This window comes from Leucopleurus acutus (genome assembly GCF_964270905.1).
Source record: "Leucopleurus acutus genome assembly, chromosome: 12".
Classification (NCBI taxonomy): domain Eukaryota; kingdom Metazoa; phylum Chordata; class Mammalia; order Artiodactyla; family Delphinidae; genus Leucopleurus; species Leucopleurus acutus.
Window position 1 is genome coordinate 52,247,466 of NC_139154.1, and position 19,773 is coordinate 52,267,238.

At 37.7% G+C, this 19,773-nt stretch overlaps 1 protein-coding gene across 1 annotated transcript in view; it reads right to left on the reverse strand.

Moving 5' to 3' along the window:
• The window catches only part of SRD5A2 (steroid 5 alpha-reductase 2), a gene marked incomplete at its 5' end in the record, with an annotated part of 53,803 nt that overhangs the window by 9,689 nt on the left and 24,341 nt on the right, over positions 1-19,773 (reverse strand). The window contains one exon of the mRNA XM_082852081.1: positions 320-483. Within this exon, the coding sequence (XP_082708207.1) occupies positions 320-483 (164 nt within the window). The remainder of the gene's footprint in view (positions 1-319; positions 484-19,773) is intronic.

The window sequence follows — 19,773 nt, forward strand, 5'->3', positions numbered from 1 at the left end:
TAGGAAATGAAGTCAGGAAATGGGGCAGGCCAAGAACATTTGGGTTTCGTAAGCAGTGGTAAGAAATTTGTATTTTATCCTGAGAGTAACAGAAATGCATTGGAGGGTTTTGAGATGGGTAATGACACGATGTTTTTCAAAGATCTCTCAGGCTGCTATACAGAGAAAAGACCAGGGTGGAGGCGGTCGTGGGGTTGGGGTGGGGGGAATGGAATCCTTGGAAGGTTATTGCAGTAGGATAGGGAGAGGTAATGGTGATTTAGCCTGTGGGAAGGGGTGTTAACTGGGGTATGGGTGAGAAGTAGTCAGATTCACTTACCCAAGCTAAACCGTATGTCTGTGTACCACTCAGCAGGGTATTCAGCACAGTAAACCAGATAGTAGCCTTGGAGGAGTCCATTTCCCATGCAGAAGACAAAGCCTCTGAAAAGGAATACAACTGGAAACGGCCTCCCTCTAGTGAGCAGTGAGTAAACAAATGTCCTAGGGTATATGGGGGAGAAAGGTCAGGATCCATTGTTAAAAAAAAAAAAAATCAATCACTGAGATGAAGCAACAGGCAATCACATCAAACCCATTTTTAAAAACCATTTCCCTTAAATGTATGCAATGAAAGGACATTATTATCTGGTTCTAGAGCAATCATTTAGGCTATTTGTCTTGTTTCATTAAAATGCACAGTAGCCACCATGCATTTCAAGCCACAACAGCCTTGAAAGGTAAATTTCATCCTTATAAATTTAGTTAATAAATTCAATCCTATAAACACAGGACTGGAGATCAGCTTTACATGGATCTAGAAGTGAAATCCAGATTATACTGGAAGAAAGATAAAGCCAGGCTTAACCCATGTAGCAGCGGAATGGAATTGTGATAGGAGTCGTTCAGACATATGTGGCTTTCCATATGTCTCTCTAATATGATTTAATTACTGATATTGTAGCATTCCCTAGAAGGTGGGCTGCAGAACCCCTTAAGAAAAGTGAGAGATTCCTTTAAATGCTAGGAGCTATGAATCTAGAGGAATCTAGGAAGACGTTAAAAAATATAAATAATGTCAAAATTAAAATTTGCCCAAGATATAATGCTAAATACTAGACAGCAAACTATGTCCTGTTTTTGATTTTTCTTCTTTTATGGTGCAATATAACCATCATACAGGAAAGTTCATAAACCTATGTGAATAGTTTAATGAATTACTATCAAATAAACACCCATAATGTCACTAACCCAAGTCAAGAAACGGAATATTGCCATCACCCGGAAGCCTCCTATGGGTCCCTCCTGTTCACAGTGCCACCATTACCCCAGAGGTCACCACCATCCTGATTCCTGTAATAATCATTTCCTTTTGCTTCTTTACAATTTTACCTCATTTGTATGCATCCCTAAAAACATAGTTTATTTTGCTCATATTTAATTCCATATGAAAGGAAACTCATCATGTTTCTAAGACTCAAGCATGTTGTTGTGGATGGCTATAGTTCATTTATTTTCATTGTTGTATATTATTGTCATGTATGAATATACCACATGTGCTTATCTATTTTACTCTGATGAATATTTGAGTTCCTTCCATAGTGTTTTACTTACTCAAAGATAATTTTCCCAACCCACACACAAATGGTCACCTTATTTTTGATAAAGGAGGCAAGAATATACAGTGGAGAAAAGACAGCCTCTTCAGTAAGTGGTGCTGAGAAAACTTGACAGCTACATGTAAAAGAATGCAATTAGCACACTCCCTAACACCATACACAAAAATAAACTCAAAGTGGATTAAAGACCTAAATGTAAGGCCAGACACTATCAAATTCTTAGAGGAAAACATAGGCAGAACACTCTATGACATAAATCACAGCAAGATCCTTTTTGACCCACCTCCTAGAGAAATGGAAATAAAAACAAAAATAAACAAATGGGACCTAATGAAACTTCAAAGCTTTTGCACAGCAAAGGAAACCAAAAGGCAACCCTCAGAATGGGAGAAAATATTTGCAAATGACAATGGATTAATTTCCAAAATTTACAAGCAGCTCATGCAGCTCAATAACAAAAAAACGAACAACCCAATCCAAAAATGGGCAGAAGACCTAAATAGACATTTCTCCAAAGAAGATATACAGACTGCCAACAAACACATGAAAGAATGCACAACATCATTAATCATTAGAGAAATGCAAATCAAAACTACAATGATATATCATCTCACACCAGTCAGAATGGCCATCATCAAAAAATCTAGAAACAATAAATGCTGGAGAGGGTGTGGAGAAAAGGGAACACTCTTGCACTGCTGGTGGGAATGTGAATTGGTACAGCCACTATGGAGAACAGTATGGAGGTTCCTTAAAAAACTACAAATAGAATTACCATATGACCCAGCAATCCCACTACTGGGCATATACTCTGAGAAAACCATAATTCAAAAAGAGTCATGTACCAAAATGTTTATTGCAGCTCTATTTACAATAGCCCGGAGATGGAAAAAACCTAAGTGCCCATCATTGGATGAATGGATAAAGAAGATGTGGCACATATATACAATGGAATATTACTCAGCCATAAAAAGAATTGAAATTGAGCTATTTGTAATGAGGTGGATAGACCTAGAGTCTGTCATACAGAGTGAAGTAAGTCAGAAAGAGAAAGACAAATACCATATGCTAACACATATATATGGAATTTAAGGGAAAAAAATGTCATAAAGAACCTAGGGATAAGACAGGAATAAAGACACAGACCTACCAGAGAACGGACTTGAGGATATGGGCAGGGGGATGGGTGAGCTGTGACAAAGCAAGAGAGAGGCATGGACATATATACACTACCAAACGTAAGGTAGATAGCTAGTGGGAAGCAGACTCATAGCACAGGGAGATCAGCTCGGTGCTTTTTGACCACCTGGAGGGGTGGGATGGGGAGGGTGGGAGGGAGGGAGATGCAAGAGGGAAGAGATATGGGAACATATGTATATGTATAACTGATTCACTTCGTTATAAAGCAGAAACTAACACACCAGTGTAAAGCAATTATACCCCAATAAAGATGTTAAAAAAAAAGAAAAAGAAAAAAAAAGAATGCTCAACATCGTTAATCATTAGATAAACAGAAATCCAAACTACAATGAGATATCATCTCACACCAGTTAGAATGGCCATCATCAAAAAATCTACAAACAATAAATGCTGCAGAAGGTGTGGAGAAAAGGGAACCCTCTTGCACTGTTGGTGGGTGGTGCACTGTTGCACTGTAAATTGATACAGCCACTATGGAGGTTCCTTAAAGAGCAAAAAATAGAACTGCCATATGACCCAGCAATCCCACTACTGGGCATATACCCTGAGAAAACCATGATTCAAAAAGAATCATGTACCAAAATGTTCATTGCAGCTCTATTTACAATAGCCAGGACATGGAAGCAACCTAAGTGCCCATCAGGAGATGAATGGATAAAGAAGATGTGGCACATATATACAATGGAATACTACTCAGCCATAAAAAGAAACAAAATTGAGTTATTTGTAGTAAGGTGGATGGACCTAGAGTCTGCCATACAGAGTGAAGTAAGTCAGAAAGAGAAAAATAAATACGATATGCTAACACACATATATGGAATCTAAGAAAAAAAAATGGTCATGGAGAACCTAGTGGCAAGATGGGAATAAAGACATAGATGTACTAGAGAATGGACTTGAGGATACGGGGAGCGGGAAGGGTAAGCTGGGACAAAGTGAGAGAGTGGCATGGACATATATACACTGATAGCTAGTGGGAAGCAGCCACATGGCACAGGGAGATCAGCTCGGTGCTTTGTGACTACCTAGAGGGGTGGTATAGGGAGTGCGGGTGGAGACACAGGAGGGAAGAGATACGGGGACATATGTATATGTATAACTGCTTCACTTTGTTATAAAGCAGAAACTAACACACCATTGTAAAGCAATTATACTACAATAAAGATGTTAAAAAACAAAAGCTAAGGAAGAATATAAACAGGTCATGCAGCTCAGTATTACAAAAACAAACAACCCAATCCAAAAATGGTCAGAAGACCTGAATAGACATTTCTCCAAAGAAGACATACAGATGGCCAAGAGGCATATGAAAAGCTTCTCAACGTCACTAATTATTAGAGTAATTCAAATCAAAATGACTATGAGGTATCACTTCACACCAGTTAGAATGGGGATCATCAGAAAATCTACAAACAACAAATGCTAGAGAGGGTGTGGAGAAAAGGGAACCCTCTTACACTGTTAGTGGGAATGTAAATTGATACAGCCAGTATGGAGAACAGTATAGAGGTTTCCTAGAAAACTAAAAATAGAACTAACATACGACGCAGCAATCCCACTACTCAGCATATACCCAGAGAAAACCATAATTCAAAAAGACATATGCACCCCAATGTTCATTGCAGCACTCTTTACAATAGCCAGGTCATGGAAACAACCTAAATGCTCATCGACCGACAAATACATAAAGAAGACGTGGTAAATATATACAATGGAATATTACTCAGCCATAAAAAGGAATGAAATTGGGTCATTTGTAGAGATGTGGATGGACCTGAGACTGTCATACAGAGTGAAGTAAGTCAGAAAGAGAAAAATAAATACCGTATGCTAACTCATATATGTGGAATCCAGAAAAGTGGAACAGTTGAACTTGTTTGCAAGGCAGAAATAAAGACACAGATGTAGAGAACAAATGTATGGACACCAATGGGGAAAGTGGGTATGTGTGGGGGTTTGTGTGGGATGAATTGGAAGTTTGGGATTGACATATATATACTAACATGGATAAAATAGATAACTAATAGGAACATGCTGTGTAAATTAAATAATAAATAAAATTAAATTTTAAAAAAAAGCTAAGGAGAAAAAAATAGATATATTGGACTTCATCAAAATTAAGAACTTTTGTACAGCAAAGAACATTATTAAGAAAGTAAATTGACAATCTACAGAATGGGAGAAAATGTTTTCAAAGCAGTATCTGATTATGGGTTTATATCCAGGTATACAAAGAACTACAACACAACAACAAAGACAAACAACTCAATTAAAAGGGCAACGGATTTGAATAGACATTACTCCGAAAAAGATAAACAAATGTTCAATAAGCAAATGAAAGGATGCTCAACATCTTTAGAGATTAGGAAAATGTCAACCAAAACCATAATGATATACCACTTTAAGGCAACTAGGAGGGCTATAATTTAAACAAAAAAGAAAAGAACAAGTGTTGGTGAGGAGAAATTAGAACTACTATACATTGTTGGTGGGAATGTAAAATGGTGTAGCCACTTCAAAAAAACCAGCCTGACAGTTCCTCATAAAGTTAAACAGAGTTACCATATGACCCAGAAATTCCACTCCTAGGTATCTACCCTAGATAAATGAAAATGTATGTTAATACAAAACTTGTACACAAATGTTCATAGCAGCATTATTCATAGTAGCCAAAAAAATAGAAACAATGTCCATCAACTGATGAATAAACAAAAATGTTATAGATCCATACTGATGGCATATTATTAAACTATAAACCACATGGATGAACCTTGAAAACAGTATGTTAGGTGAAAGAAGCTACATATTTTATGCTTCCATTTATATGAAATATGCAGAATAGGCAAGTCCTTAGAGACAGAAAGTAGATTGAAGGTTGGCAGAGGATGGGGAATTAAGGAATGGGGAGTGACTGTTACCAGGTACAGGACTTCTTTTTGGGGTGATGAAAATATTCCGGAATTAGATAGTGGTAATGATTGCACAATTTTTTGGATATGCTAAAAACTAGTGAATTGTACATTTAACATGGTGCATTTTATGATATGTGAGTTACATCTCCATTTTTTAGGTTAAGTAAGAGAAAATTCTGGCAGTGGAGCCCAGAGGTTAAATTGTAGGGCCTCTTCCACTTACCAGATGGATGACCCTGTCACTTAACTTCAGTACGTCTGTTTCTTCCTCTGCTCATTTCATAGCATTGTAAGGATTAAGTGAATTAATATACTCAAAGTGCTTAGAACAGGACAAATAATAAAAGCTGATTAAATATGTTATTTTTGTAAACATTATCTTTATTAGGTTGTTGTTGACATTACTCTTCTATTCAGGTACAGGATGTTCCTTTCCACATATTTGGGTCTTTTTTTGTGCGTCCCTCAGTAGGTTTTAAAGTTTTTTCATATATATTTTGCACATTTTTAATGTTTAAACCCAAGGGTTTTTTAAAAGGGTTTTAAAAAGGTTTTTTTCTTTTTAAAATTGTGTTACTGTAAATAGGATTTTCCATTTACATCTGTAACTGTTTTACATATACAAGAAGGCCTTTAACATTAATTTTGTTCCCAGCCACATCCTGAACTCCCTTATTATTTATAATACTTTTTCAGTATATTTTCCAGGTCTATCAGCATCTGCAAATAATGTTACATTCCGCTCTTTAAAAAGAATCTGGAAGCATTTGTTCTTTGACCATGCTCTGGAATGACATAAATAGCACCAGAATTACCCATATTTAAATATTTGGTAGAAGCCCTTTGTGAAATCTACCTTGGACTGTATTATTGGGAGGAGGAGTTGTTAATATTATTGATCATATTTCTATTTCTCTCATGGTAATCGGTTTGTTTAGATTATCTATGCCTTCTGGGGCATCCTAATAAATTCTAGAAAATTTATATTTTCATAGAAAATCATGCATGTTATTCAAGTTTTTGAATGCATCTGTAAAAAACTAAGATAGTATTTTATGACACTTTTAAACTTCAGTATATTTGCTTATTACTCCATCACCACAAGGATTCTACATGCTGTCTTTTCATAGCCACAGATGTATGCCTACCCTCTTCTGACCCCTGGTAACCACTAATCTGTTATCCCTTTCCATAGTTTTATCATTTCAAGAATATTACGTAAATGGACTCATACACATGTAACCTTTGAAATCAGCTTTCTTCACTCAGCATATCTCCCTCGAGATTCATCCAAGCCCTAAGACATATTTGTTAGTGAAAAAAGAAAGCTGTAAAATAGTATCTAAAATTTGGCCCCTTTTCATAATCAAGAAAGGGAAATAAGAATATATGTACAGATTTGCTTATTTTTATAAAAGCTTTATTGAGATAAAATTAACATACCTAAAGTTCACCCTTTTAAAGTGCACAATTCAGTGTATTTTAGTATATTCACAAAGCTGTGCAGCCATCACCACTATCTAATTCCAGAACATCTTCATTACCACAAAAAGAGGCTCCATACCTAGTGGCAGTCAGTCCCAATTTCCCCCACTCCCTAGCCCCTGGAAACCAGCAATCTATTGCTAATATCTGTCTGAAAGGATTAGCCTGTTCTGAATATTTCATATAAATGGAATTATATAATATGTGGTCTTTTGTGACTGACTTCTTTCATTTAGCATAATGTTTTCAAGGGTCATCCATGTTGTATCACTACTTAATTTCATTTTTATAGCCAAATAATAGTTAACTGTATGGATATATGATATTTTGTTTACCCATTTGTCAGCTGATAGAAATTTGGGTTGTTTCCACTTTTTTTTAAACATCTTTATTGGAGTATAATTGCTTTACAATGTTGTGTTACTTTCTGCTGTATAACAAAGTGAATCAGCTATATGTATACATATATCCCCATATCCCCTCCCTCTTGCATCTCCCTCCTACCCTCCCTATCCCATCCCTCTAGGTGGTCACAAAGCACAGAGCTGATCTCCCTGTGCTGTGCAGCTGCTTCCCACTAGATATTTTACATTTGGTAGTGTATATATGTCTATGCTACTCTCTCACTTTGTCCCAGGTTACCCTTTCCCCTCCCTGTGTCCTCAAGTGCATTCTCTACATCTGCGTCTTTATTCCTATCCTGTCCCTAAGTTCATCAGAACCTTTTTCTTTTTCTTTTAGATTCCATACATATATATGTTAGCATACGGTATTTGTTTTCTCTTTCTGACTTACTTCACTCTGTATGACAGACTCTAGGTCCATCCACCTCACTACAAATAACTCAATTTCGTTTCTTTTTATGGTTTAGTAATATTCCATTGTATATATATGTCACATCTTCTTTATCCATTCACCTGTCAATGGACAATTAGATTGAATCCATGTCCTGGCTACTGTAAATAGTGCTGCAGTGAACATTGTGATATGTGTCTCTTTCTGAATTATGGTTTTCTCAGGTTATATGCCCAGTAGTGGAAATTTTTGATGATGGCCATTCGAACTGGTGTGAGGTGATACCTCATTGTAGTTTTGTTTTTTGTTTTTTGGGTTTTTTTGCAGTACGCGGGCCTCTCACTGTTGTGGCCTCTCCCGTCGCGGAGCACAGGCTCTGGACGCGCAGGCTCAGCAGCCATGGCTCACGGGCCCAGCCGCTCTGCGGCATGTGAGATCTTCCCAGACTGGGGCACGAACCCATGTCCCCTGCATCAGCAGGCGGACTCTCAACCACTGCACCACCAGGGAAGCCCCTCATTGTAGTTTTGATTTGCATTTCTCTAATGATTACTGATGTTGAGCATCCTTTCATGTGTTTCCTGACAATCTGTATATCTTCTTTGGAGAAGACTTTTTAAGTCTTCTGCCCGTTTTCGGATTGGATTGTTTGTTTTTTTGATATTGAGCTGCATGAGCTGCTTGTATATTTTGGAGATTAATCCTCTGTCAGTTGCTCCGTTTGGAAATATTTTCTCCCATTCTGAGGGTTGTCTTTTTCATCTTGTTTATGGTTTTCTTTGCTGTGCAAAAGCTTTTAAGTATCATTAGGTCCCATTTGTTTATTTTTGTTTTTATTTCCATTTCTCTAGGAGGTGGGTCAAAAAGTATCTTGCTGTCATTTATTTCACAGTGTTATACCTATGTTTACCTCTAAGAGTTTTATAGTGTCTGGCCTTACATTAAGGTCTTTAATCCAATTTGAGTTTATTTTTGTCTATGGTGTTAGGAAGAGTTCTAATTTCATTCTTTTACATGTAGCTGTCCACTTTCCCCAGCACCACTTATTGAAGAGGCTGTCTTTTCTCCATTGTATATTCTTGCCTCCTTTATCAAAGATAAGGTGACCATATGTGCATGGGTTTATCTCTGGGATTTCTATCCTGTTCCACTGATCTATATTTCTGTTTTTGTGCCAGTACCAAACTGTCTTGATTACTGTAGCTTTGTAGTATATTCTGAAGTCAGGGAAACTGATTCCTCCAGCTCCGTTTTTCTTTCTCAAGATTGCTTTGGCTATTCGGGGTCTTTTGTGTTTCCATACAAATTGTGAAATTTTTGTTCTAGTTCTGTGAAAAATGCCAGTGGTAGTTCGATAGGGATTGCATTGAATCGGTAGGTTGCTTTGGGTAGTAGAGTCATTTTCACAATATTGATTCTTCCAATCCAAGGACATGGTATATATCTCCATCACTTTGTATCATCTTTAATTTCTTTCATCAGTGTCTTATAGTTTTCTGCATACAGGTCTTTTGTCTCCTTAGGTGGGTTTATTGCTAGGTATTTTATTCTTTTTGTTGCAATGATAAATGGGAATCTTTCCTTAATTTCTCTTTCAGATTTTTCATCATTAGTGTATAGGAATGCCAGAGATTTCTGTGCATTAATTTTGTATCCTGCTACTTTACCAAATTCATTGATTAGCTCTAGTAGTTTTCTGGTAGCATCTTTAGGATTCTCTATGTATAGTATCATGTCATCTGCAAACAGGGACAGTTTTACTTCTTTTTGGATTCCTTTTATTTTTTTTTTCTTCTCTGGTTGCTGTGGCTAAAACTTCCAAAATTATGTTGAATAATAGTAGTGAGAGTGCACAACCTTGTCTTGTTCCTGTTCTTAGAGGAAATGGTTTCAATTTCTCACCACTGAGAACGACGTTGGCTGTGGGTTTGTCATATATGGCCTTTATGATGTTGAGGTACATTCCCCCTATGCCTACTTTCTAGAGAGTTTTTATCATAAATGGGTGTTGAATTTTGTGGAAAACTTTTTCTGCATCTGTTATATGGTTTTTATCCTTCAATATGTCAATATGGTGTATCACATTGATGATTTGTGTATACTGAAGAATCCTTGCATTCCTGGGATAAACCCCACTTGATCATGCTGTATGATCCTTTTAACGTGCTGTTGGATTCTGTTTCCTAATATTTTGTTGAAGATTGTTGCATCTATTTTCATCAGTGATATTAGCCTGTACTTTTCTTTTTTGGGACATCTTTGTCTCATTTTGGTATCAGGGTGATGGTAGCCTCATAGAATGAGATTGGGAGTGTTCCTCCCTCTGCTAATTTTGGAAGAGTTTGAGAAGAATAGGTGTTAGCTCTTCTCTAAATGTTTGATAGAATTCGCCCATGAAGTCATCTCGTCCTGGGCTTTTGTTTTTTGCAAGATTTTTAATTACAGTTTTAATTTTAGTGCTTCTGATTGGTGTGTTTATACTTTGTATTTCTTCCTGGTTCAGTCTGGGAAGGTTGTGCTTTTCTAAGAATTTGTCCATTTCTTCCAGATTGTCCATTTTATTGGCATAGCGTTGCTTATAGTAATCTCTCATGATCCTTTTATTTCTGCAGTGTCAGTTGCTACTTCTCCTTTTTCATTTCTAATTCTATTGATTTGAGTCTTCTCCTTTTTTTCTTGATAAGTCTGGCCAATGGTTTATCAATTTTGTTTATCTTCTCAAATAACCAGCTTTTAGTTTTATTGATCTTTGTTATTGTTTCCTTCATTTCTTTTTCAGTTTTTTCTGATCTGATGTTTATGATTTCTTTCTTTCTGCTTATTTTGGGGGGTTTTTGTTCTTCTTCTCTAATTGCTTTAGGTCTAAGGTTGGGTTGTTTATTTGAGATGTTTCTTGTTCCTTGAGGTAGGATTGTATTGCTATAAAGTTCCCACTTAGAACTCCTTTTGCTACATCCCATTGGTTTTGGGTCACTGTGCTTTCTTTGTCATTTGTTTCTAGGTATATTTTGATTTCCTCTTTGATTTTTTCAGTTATTTCTTAGTTATTTAGTAGTGTACTTTTTGGCCTTTCATGTGTGTGTGTGGTTCTTTTTTTACAGTGTTTTTCCTGTAATTGATATCTAGTGTCAAAGGGTTGTGGTCGGCAAAGATATCTGATACGATTTCAATTTTCTTAAATTTATCAAGGCTTGATTTGTGACCCAAGACATGACCTATCCTGGAGAATGTTCCATGAGCATTTGAGAAGAAAGTGTATTCTGTTGTTTTTGGATGGAATGTCCTATAAATATCAATTAAGTCCATCTTGTCTAATGTGTCATTTAAAGCTTGTGTTTCCTTATGTATTTTCATTGTGGACGATCTTTTCATTGGTAAAAGTGGGGTATTAAAGCCCCCTACTATTACTGTGTTACTGTCGATTTCCCTTTTATGGCTGTTAGCATTTGCCTTATGTATTGCCATGCTCTATGTTGGGTGCATAAATATTTACAATTGTTATATCTTCTTCTTGGATTGATCCCTTTATCATTATGTAGTGTCCTTCCTTGTCTCTTGTAACATCCTTTATTTTAAAGTCTATTTTATCTGATATGAGAATTACTACTCCAGCTTTCTTTTGATTTCCATTTGCATGGAATATCCTTTTTCAATCCCTTCACTTTCAGTCTGTATGTGTCCCTAGGTGTGAAGTGGGTCTCTTTTAAACAGAGACAGCATACATACGGTCTTGTTTTTGTGTCCATTCAGCCAGTCTATGTCTCTTGGCAGGAGCATTTAATCCATTTACATTTAAGGTAACTATCGATATATATGTTCTTATTATCATTTTCTTAATTGTTTTGGGTTTGTTTCTGTATGTCTTTTCCTTCTCTTGTGTTTCCTGCCTAGAGAAGTTCCTTTAGCATTTGTTGTAAAACATGTTTGGTGGTGCTGATTTCTCTTAACGTTTGCTTGTCTGTAAAGTTTTTAATTTCTGTATTGAATCTGAATGAGATCCATGCTGGGTAATCTTGGTTGTAGGTTTTTCTCCTTCATCACTTTAAATATGTCCTGCCACTCCCTTCTGGCTTGCAGAGTTTCTACTGAAAGATCAGCTGTTAACCTTATGGGGATTCTTTTGTATGTTATTTGTTGCTTTTCCCTTGCTTTTAATATTTTTTCTTTGTAGTTAATTTTTGATAGTTTGATTAATATGTGTCTTGGCATGTTTCTCCTTGAATTTATCCTGTATGGGACTCTCTGCACTTCCTGGACTTGATTATTTCCATTCCCATGTTAGGGAAGTTTTCAAGTATAATCTCTTCAAATATTTTCTCAGACTCTTTCTTTTCCTCTTCTTCTGGAACCCCTATAATTTGAATGTTGCTGCATTTAATGTTGTCCCAGAATTCTCTGAGACCATCCTAAATTCTTTTGATTCTTTTTTCTTCATTCTTCTCTATGGTAGTTTATCCACTCTTTTATCTTCAAGGTCACTTATCCATTCTTCTGCCTCAGTTATTCTGTTATTGATTCCTTTCAGAGAATTTTTAATTTCATTTATTGTGTTGTTCATTATTGTTTGTTTGCTCTTTAATCCTTCTAGGTCCTTGTTAAATGTTTCTTGTATTTTCTCCATTCTGTTTCCGAGATTTTGGATCATCTTTACTATCATTACTCTGAATTGTTTTTCAGGTAGACTGCCTATTTCCTCTTAACTTGTTTGGTCTGGTGGGTGTTTATTTTGCCCCTTCATCTGCCGCATATTTCTCTGTCTTCTCATTTTCCTTAACTTACTGTGTTTGGGGTCTCCTTTTCGCAGGCTGCAGGTTCATAGTTCCTGTTGTTTTTTGTGCCTACCCCCAGTGGGTAAGGTTGGTTCAGTGGCTTGTGTAGGCTTCCTCGTGGAAGGGATTGGTGCCTGTGGTCTGGTGCGTGGGGCTGGATCTTGTCTTTCTGTTGGGCAGGGCCACATCCGGTGGTGTGTTTTGGGATGTCTGTGAACTTAGTATGATTTTAGGAAGCCTCTCTGCTAATGGGTGAGGTTGTGTTTCTGTCTTGTTAGTTGTTTGGCATGCAGCGTCCAGCACTGGAGCTTGCTGGCTGTTGGGCGAAGCTGGGTCTTAGTGTTTAGGTGGAGATCTCTGGGAGAGCAGTTGCCAACTGATATTACATGGGGCTGGGAGGTCTCTGGTCATCCAATGTCCTGAACTCAGCTCTCCCACCTCGGAGGCTCAGGCCTGACACCAGGCCAGAGTACCAAGACTCTGTCAGCCACATGGCTCAGAGGAAAGGGTGAAAAAAAAAAGGAAAAAAATAAAATTAAAAAAATTAAAATTTAGAAATTATTAAAATAAAAAAATTAAATTAAAAAAGGGCAACCAAATGAATAAACAAATCCACCAATGATAAAAAGCGCTAAAAAGTAAACTAAGATAAGCATAAAAATCAGAAACAAATCAGTAGCAGACAGCAAACCCTAAGTCTACAGTTGCTCCCAAAGTCCACCACCTCAATTTTGGGACAATTCTTTGTCTATTCAGGTATTCCACAGATGCAGGGTTCATCAAGTTGATTGTGAGGATTTAATCCCTGTTCCTGAGGCTGCACTGGGAAATTTCCCTTTCTCTTCTTTGTTCGCACAGCTCCTGGTGTTCAGTTTTGGTTTTGGTCCCACCTCTGCGTGTAGGTTGCCCTCAGGCATCTGTTCCCGCCCAGACAGGAGGAGGTTAAAGCAGCAGCTGATTGTGGTGCTCTTGCTCACTCAGGCCATGGAGAGGGAGGGGTATGGTAGTCTCAATTGGAATGTGGGGCAAGCCTGCAGCATCACAGGCTGGCATGACGTTGCAACCGCCTGAGGCTTGCCGTGTGTTCTCCTGGGGTAGTTGTCTCTAGATCATGGGACCCTGGCAGTGGCGGGCTGCACAGGCTCCAAGGGGGTGTGGATAGTGACCTGTGCTTGCACACAGGATTCTTGGTGGCAGCAGCAGCAGCATTAGTGTTTCATGCCTGTCTCTGGGGTCCAAGCTGATAGCCACGGCTCACGCCCATCTCTGGAGCTCACTTAGGCAGTGCTCTGCCTTCTGTGGGCACATGGAGGAGGAATCCTCTCTCCTCGTGCACCCCAAAACCATGGTCTCTTGCCTCTTTGGCAGGTCCAGACTTTTCCCCAGACTCCCTCCTGGCTAGCTGTGGTGCACTAGCCCCCTCAGGCTGTCTTCACACAGCCAACCCCAGTCCTCTCCCTGGAGTCTGATCTCCAAAGCCCAAGCCTCAGCTCCCAGCCTACACCCACCCCGAAGGGTGAGCAGACAAGCCTCTCGGGCTGGTGAGTGCTGGTTGGCACTGATCCTCTGTGCAGGAATCTCTCCGCTTTGCCCTCTGCACCCCTGTTGTTGCACTCTCCTCTGTGGCCCCAAAGCTTCCCCCACCCACCCACCCCTCATCTCTGCCAATGAAGGGGCTTCCTAGTGTGTGGAAACTTTTCCTCCTTCACAGCTCCCTCCCCAAGGTGCAGGTCCCTTCCCTATTCTTTTGTCTCTGTTTTTTCTTTTTTCTGTTGCCCTACCCAGGTACATGGGACATTTCTTGCCTTTTGGGAAGTCTGAGGTCTTCTGCCATTGTTCAGTAGGTGTTCTGTAGGAGTTGTTCCACATGTAAATGTATTTTTGATGTATTTGTGGGGAGGAAGGTGATCTCCACGTCTTACTCCTCCACTATCTTGAAGGTCCCTCCCTGTTTCCACTTTTTAACTACTATGAATAATGCTGCTATGAATATTCACATCTAAGTTTTATGTGTATGTATGTTTTCATTTTTCTCAGATAGATACCTAGGAGTGGAATTTTGGGGTCTTATGGTTAACATTTTGAGGAATTGACAGAATGTTTACCAAAGTGACCATATTTGCTTACTTCCCCCCGCCCCAAATAACCCTAAAAGGATAAATGGGAAAGTAATTTTAAAAGATACTTACCTATAAAGGGCAAAAGGATGGGAGGGGATAAAGAGTGGAAGGGATTGACATGAAGTGAAACATTGCTGAATTTACCTTCTTCATATAGTTTTGAACTTTTGACCATGTAAATGCCTTTAAATACAAAAAAAGACATCAAATATCAAAAAGTGAAGAAAGCAAATTGTAAAACTGAAAACAAACCAAAATATCGATATGAACCCAACTGTATATAAAACCAGTAACACACACACAAAAAGAATAATTTCAAGTGACATTTGAACATAGTGCTCTGACCATATAGCCTTAGTGGGCTATATTCATTCTAAGCACGGAAAGAATGGGAAATATATAATAAATTTTAATTTATTCTATTTTTACCAATAATAATGGTATTGTAGCTTATAAATTATTTTATGAATATTGTCAGATAGAGAAATCAAGGAAATATGCTATGTAACTAAGAACTAAGATTTTCAGTGTAGAAGACACAAATATAAAATTAAATGAAAGTTGTAATGTTAAATTTGAATTGAAAATATCAGTATGGATCCATGACTTTTAAAACTGGCCCGCTCGAAGATCTAGGAGAAATGGCACACCAGCAACAAAAACACACTAAGCAACTGGGTCTTCATTTGTAAATACCATTACCTAAAGGAAGCAGGGCACCACAGAGAAGTAGCTCATTCTAGATCAAAGTCAGGAAAAGTACAAGGTTGAGTCAGAAATTTTTTGTGTGTTGGAAAATAAGGAAACAATTGAAGATTAAACAGGAGACAGGAGTTGTCAAAATTACATAGATGCCAACTGGAAAGGAATTCCACTGGCCAAATTTGTGACCAACTGGGTATTGAAAAGAATAATGACCATAGTTGATTATAAACATCTGTAAATGGAGGTTAATCATTACTACCTCACTGGATTCTTATAAAAGTTAAATAAGATGGTGTAAGAAAAATTGCCTGACACAGGATAATTGCTAAACAATTTGTTTCTCCTCCTATTTATATAGGTTATGAAGCTTTGAGGGTGTGAAGGTGGCTTAAGTTCTTAGAGGGAAAGAGTTTTAGAAGGCTAAAGAAAGCCTATTAAAAGATAGCTGTTGGCCTCCCAGTGTGGCCCTGTCAGTGCCAACAATGCCCTCAAAACAAGCCCAAAGGCCAAGTCCTTGCCTTTTGAAAACACAGGACATAGTGCATGTAGCCATTTTCCAAATTAAATCATGTATCCATCCAACCTCTACCTTCTGGATGTTATAAGTTGGTTTTTTTTTTGGTAATTCTTTTTTTTAATTAATTTATTTTTTTAATAGAACTTTAGTTGCGGCATGTGGGATCTAGTTCCCTGACCAGGGATCAAACCCTGGCCCCCTGCATTTGGAGCACAGAGCCTTAGCCACTGGATGACGAGGAAAGTCCCCAGACTGTCTAAGTCTGAATGCAAAGTCAGTACTCAATCACTTCTCATCCAAAGAGTATGTTCATCAAGACAGGCTCGCTACTATAATAAACAACTCCAGAGAGTTTCCATGTAATAAAAGCTCATTTCTTGCTTGTGTCAAGAACAGCACAATGTTGTTCAGGGGTGATGCTCTGCTCTATAATCATTGAGGATCCAGGCTCTTTCCGTGCACCTTCCTCCTCTGGCCAACAGACAAAGACAGCGTGGAGGATTGTGTAAAGGTTTTCTTAAGGGCCAGGCTGCGGACTAGAAGTAGCACATATAACTCCCACTTTGGCGCCACCCAACTGCAACAGCGACTGGGAAATGCAGCCTAGCTGAACAGGCAAAAGACTCTGGAAAGCCAGGAGTCCTGGAGAACAAATAAGATTCTTCTGATCGGAAAAACTTTGATATTGGAAAACTGGGAGCTGTTTAAAATAAGTGTTTCCTTGTAGAAAGATAAAAACAATGGAGAGGAAGGGGAGGAGAGTCCACCCAAGAGGCTAATAACCATTAGTGCTCTGGGGCGTTGCAGGTGAGTTTCACCTTCAGATCCCAATATGGCCTGAGACTCAGTTTCCCTGGGGTTTGGAACAACTTCCCTTTAATTCCCTCCTACACGTCTAATGTACATTTTCATTCTTCTGTGTTTGTTCTGATACAGAGCCTGATAAGCACTATGTAAATATAAAGTTTTCTATCACAGCTAAGTAAATATTCATTTGGGGGGATGCTGATTGGAAAGGGTTAACTGAAATTGCAAATCCAAATTAAACTAAAGGAAAAACCTTTAAAATTACACATCTTGCATAGACTATCTCATATTTAACTAAGTCTTCTTCAAATATAAATGCTATTGCTGAGATTATCAAGCCTATTGAAGACTTCTCACTATATTAAATTTTAGACTTCACTGTCAATCAAAATAAATTCAAGTTCTATATATAAATACAAGGCTTCCATGTATACATTTACTTGTTATGTATAGTAATAACTCCTTCCTCAACCCCATCCCCCCCTTCATCCACTACCTCATTTTTCTGCTTTCCTTTACAGCAGAACTCCTCCAAAGAGTTGTCTATGCTTTCCATCTGTGTCTTTTCCTCCTTATTTCCTCCCTCCCCCCCAATAGAAACTGATCTTGGCGAGACCACCACAGACCTCCACATTTCCAAGTCCAAGAGCCAATTTCCAGCCCTCTTCCTTGACAAGGTAATCACCCCATCCTTCTGGAAACACCGTCTTCACGCAGCTTCCAGCACACCATTTTCTCCTGATTCTTCTCCTTCCTCACGGATTGCTCTTCATTTTCGATTGCTGCTTTCTCTTCATCTCCTTGACCTCTAAATATGGGAGTACCCCAGGGCTCAGGACTCTTTCTTTCTTTATTTACAGCCATTGTAGATGTGATCACATCTAGTCTCATACCTTTTCATATCATCTGTAGAATGACAACTCCCAAATTTATGCCTCCAGGCAGGATGTCTGCTGTCCTTGAACTCAGACTCATGTAGCCAACTTCCTACTAGACATCTAACTTAAAGGACACCTCAGACTTAATACATCCAAACCCAAACCCCTGATTCCCTACTCTTCCCCAAACCTGCACTTCCCTGAGTCTGCCCCATCTCAGTTCATTCTTCTGCTTGCTCAGACTGAGGACTTGAACCCTCACTGACTTCTCCCTCTTCTCTCTTCTTCTTCTTCTTCTTCTCCTTTTCTCTCTCTCTCTCTCTCTCTCTCTCATAATCCACATAGAATCTGTTAGCAAATCCTGTCAGCTCTACCTTCAAAATATTTCCAGAATCTGGCCACCTCACACCATATCAATCAAACAGAAAGATAAGAAAATCTCCAAAACTTGGAAACTTAACATCATACTTCCAAATAATTTATGTTTCAAAGAGGAAGCCTCAAGGGAAAATTTAAAACTATATTGAACTCAATGAAAATGAAAAATACAATATATCAAAATTCGTGGGACACAGCTAAATCAGTGCTCGTAGAAAATTTTGTAGCACTAAATACATACAATAGAAAATAGGAAGGGTCTCAAAACCTCTACCTTAAGAACCTAGGGAAAAAAAAAAGAGAGAATAATAAATCCAAGGAGGCAATAAAAAAGATAAGAGCAAAAAAATCAATAAAATTCAAAATAGTAAAACAATAATAAAACTAATTCTTTGAAAAGATTAATAAAATTTACCTTTAATGAGACTAATAAAGAAAAAAAGAGAAAACATAATCAGGAAAGAAACAGGGGATAACATTAGAGAACCTGCAAATAACAAAAGAATATTAATGAAATACTATGAACAACTATACATGCATAAATTTGACAGTTTAGATGAAATGGACTAATTCCTTGAAAAACACAAGCAATCATAACTCATTCTAATGAAACAGATCATTTGACTAGCCTTATAACTATTAAGGAAATTTAATTCATAATTTTAAAACTCCTCAAAAATGAGATCTCCAGGTCCAGATGGTTTCACTGGAGAATTCTACCTAACATTTAAAGAAGAATTAACACTAATTCTGCACAATCTCTTCACTTTATAAAGCTAATATTACTCTGACACAAAAACCAGACAAACACAGTACAAAGAAAAAAACTACAAGCCACTAATGCCAAAAATTTTTAACAAACTGTTAACAAATAGAATTCAGCAATATATAAAAAGAATTATACAGCATGACCAAGTGAGGTTTATTCCAGGGCTGCAAGACTGGTTCAATATTGAAAAATCAATGAATGCAACCCAACATTTTAACAGAATAAAAAAAGAAATATTATGATCATATCAATCATTGTAAAAAAAATATGATGAAATTCAACCCCTTTAATGATAAAAGCTCTGAGAAAACAGGAATAAAGGAAAATCTTCTGAACTTGATAAAGCACATCTACAGCTAACATTATACTTAATGGTCAATGACTGAATGTTTTCCCTCTAAGATCATGAGCAAGACAAGATGTCTTTTCTCACCACTCTCACTTAACAAAGTGCTGGAAATTCTAGTCAGTGCAACAAGGCAAGAAACAAATTAAAAGCATACAGATAAGAAATAAGAAATAAAACTGTTCCTGTTTGAAAATGACATGATTGTCTCTATAGAAAATCCCAAAGAACCATCCATAAAAGGAAAAATGCATAAATTGGACTTAACCAAAATTTTTTAAACTTTTGCTTTTGTAAGACCCTGTTAAGAGAATGAAAAGACAAGCTACACATTGGGAAAAATATCTGGAAACCACATATCTTACAAAGAACTAGAAGTTTAGAATGCATAAAGAGCTCTCTTAACTCTCTCTTAGGTGTCATCTTTTCAAGGAAATCATATCAAAAAATATATATTTTGGGGGCTTTCCTGGTGGCGCAGTGGTTGAGAGTCC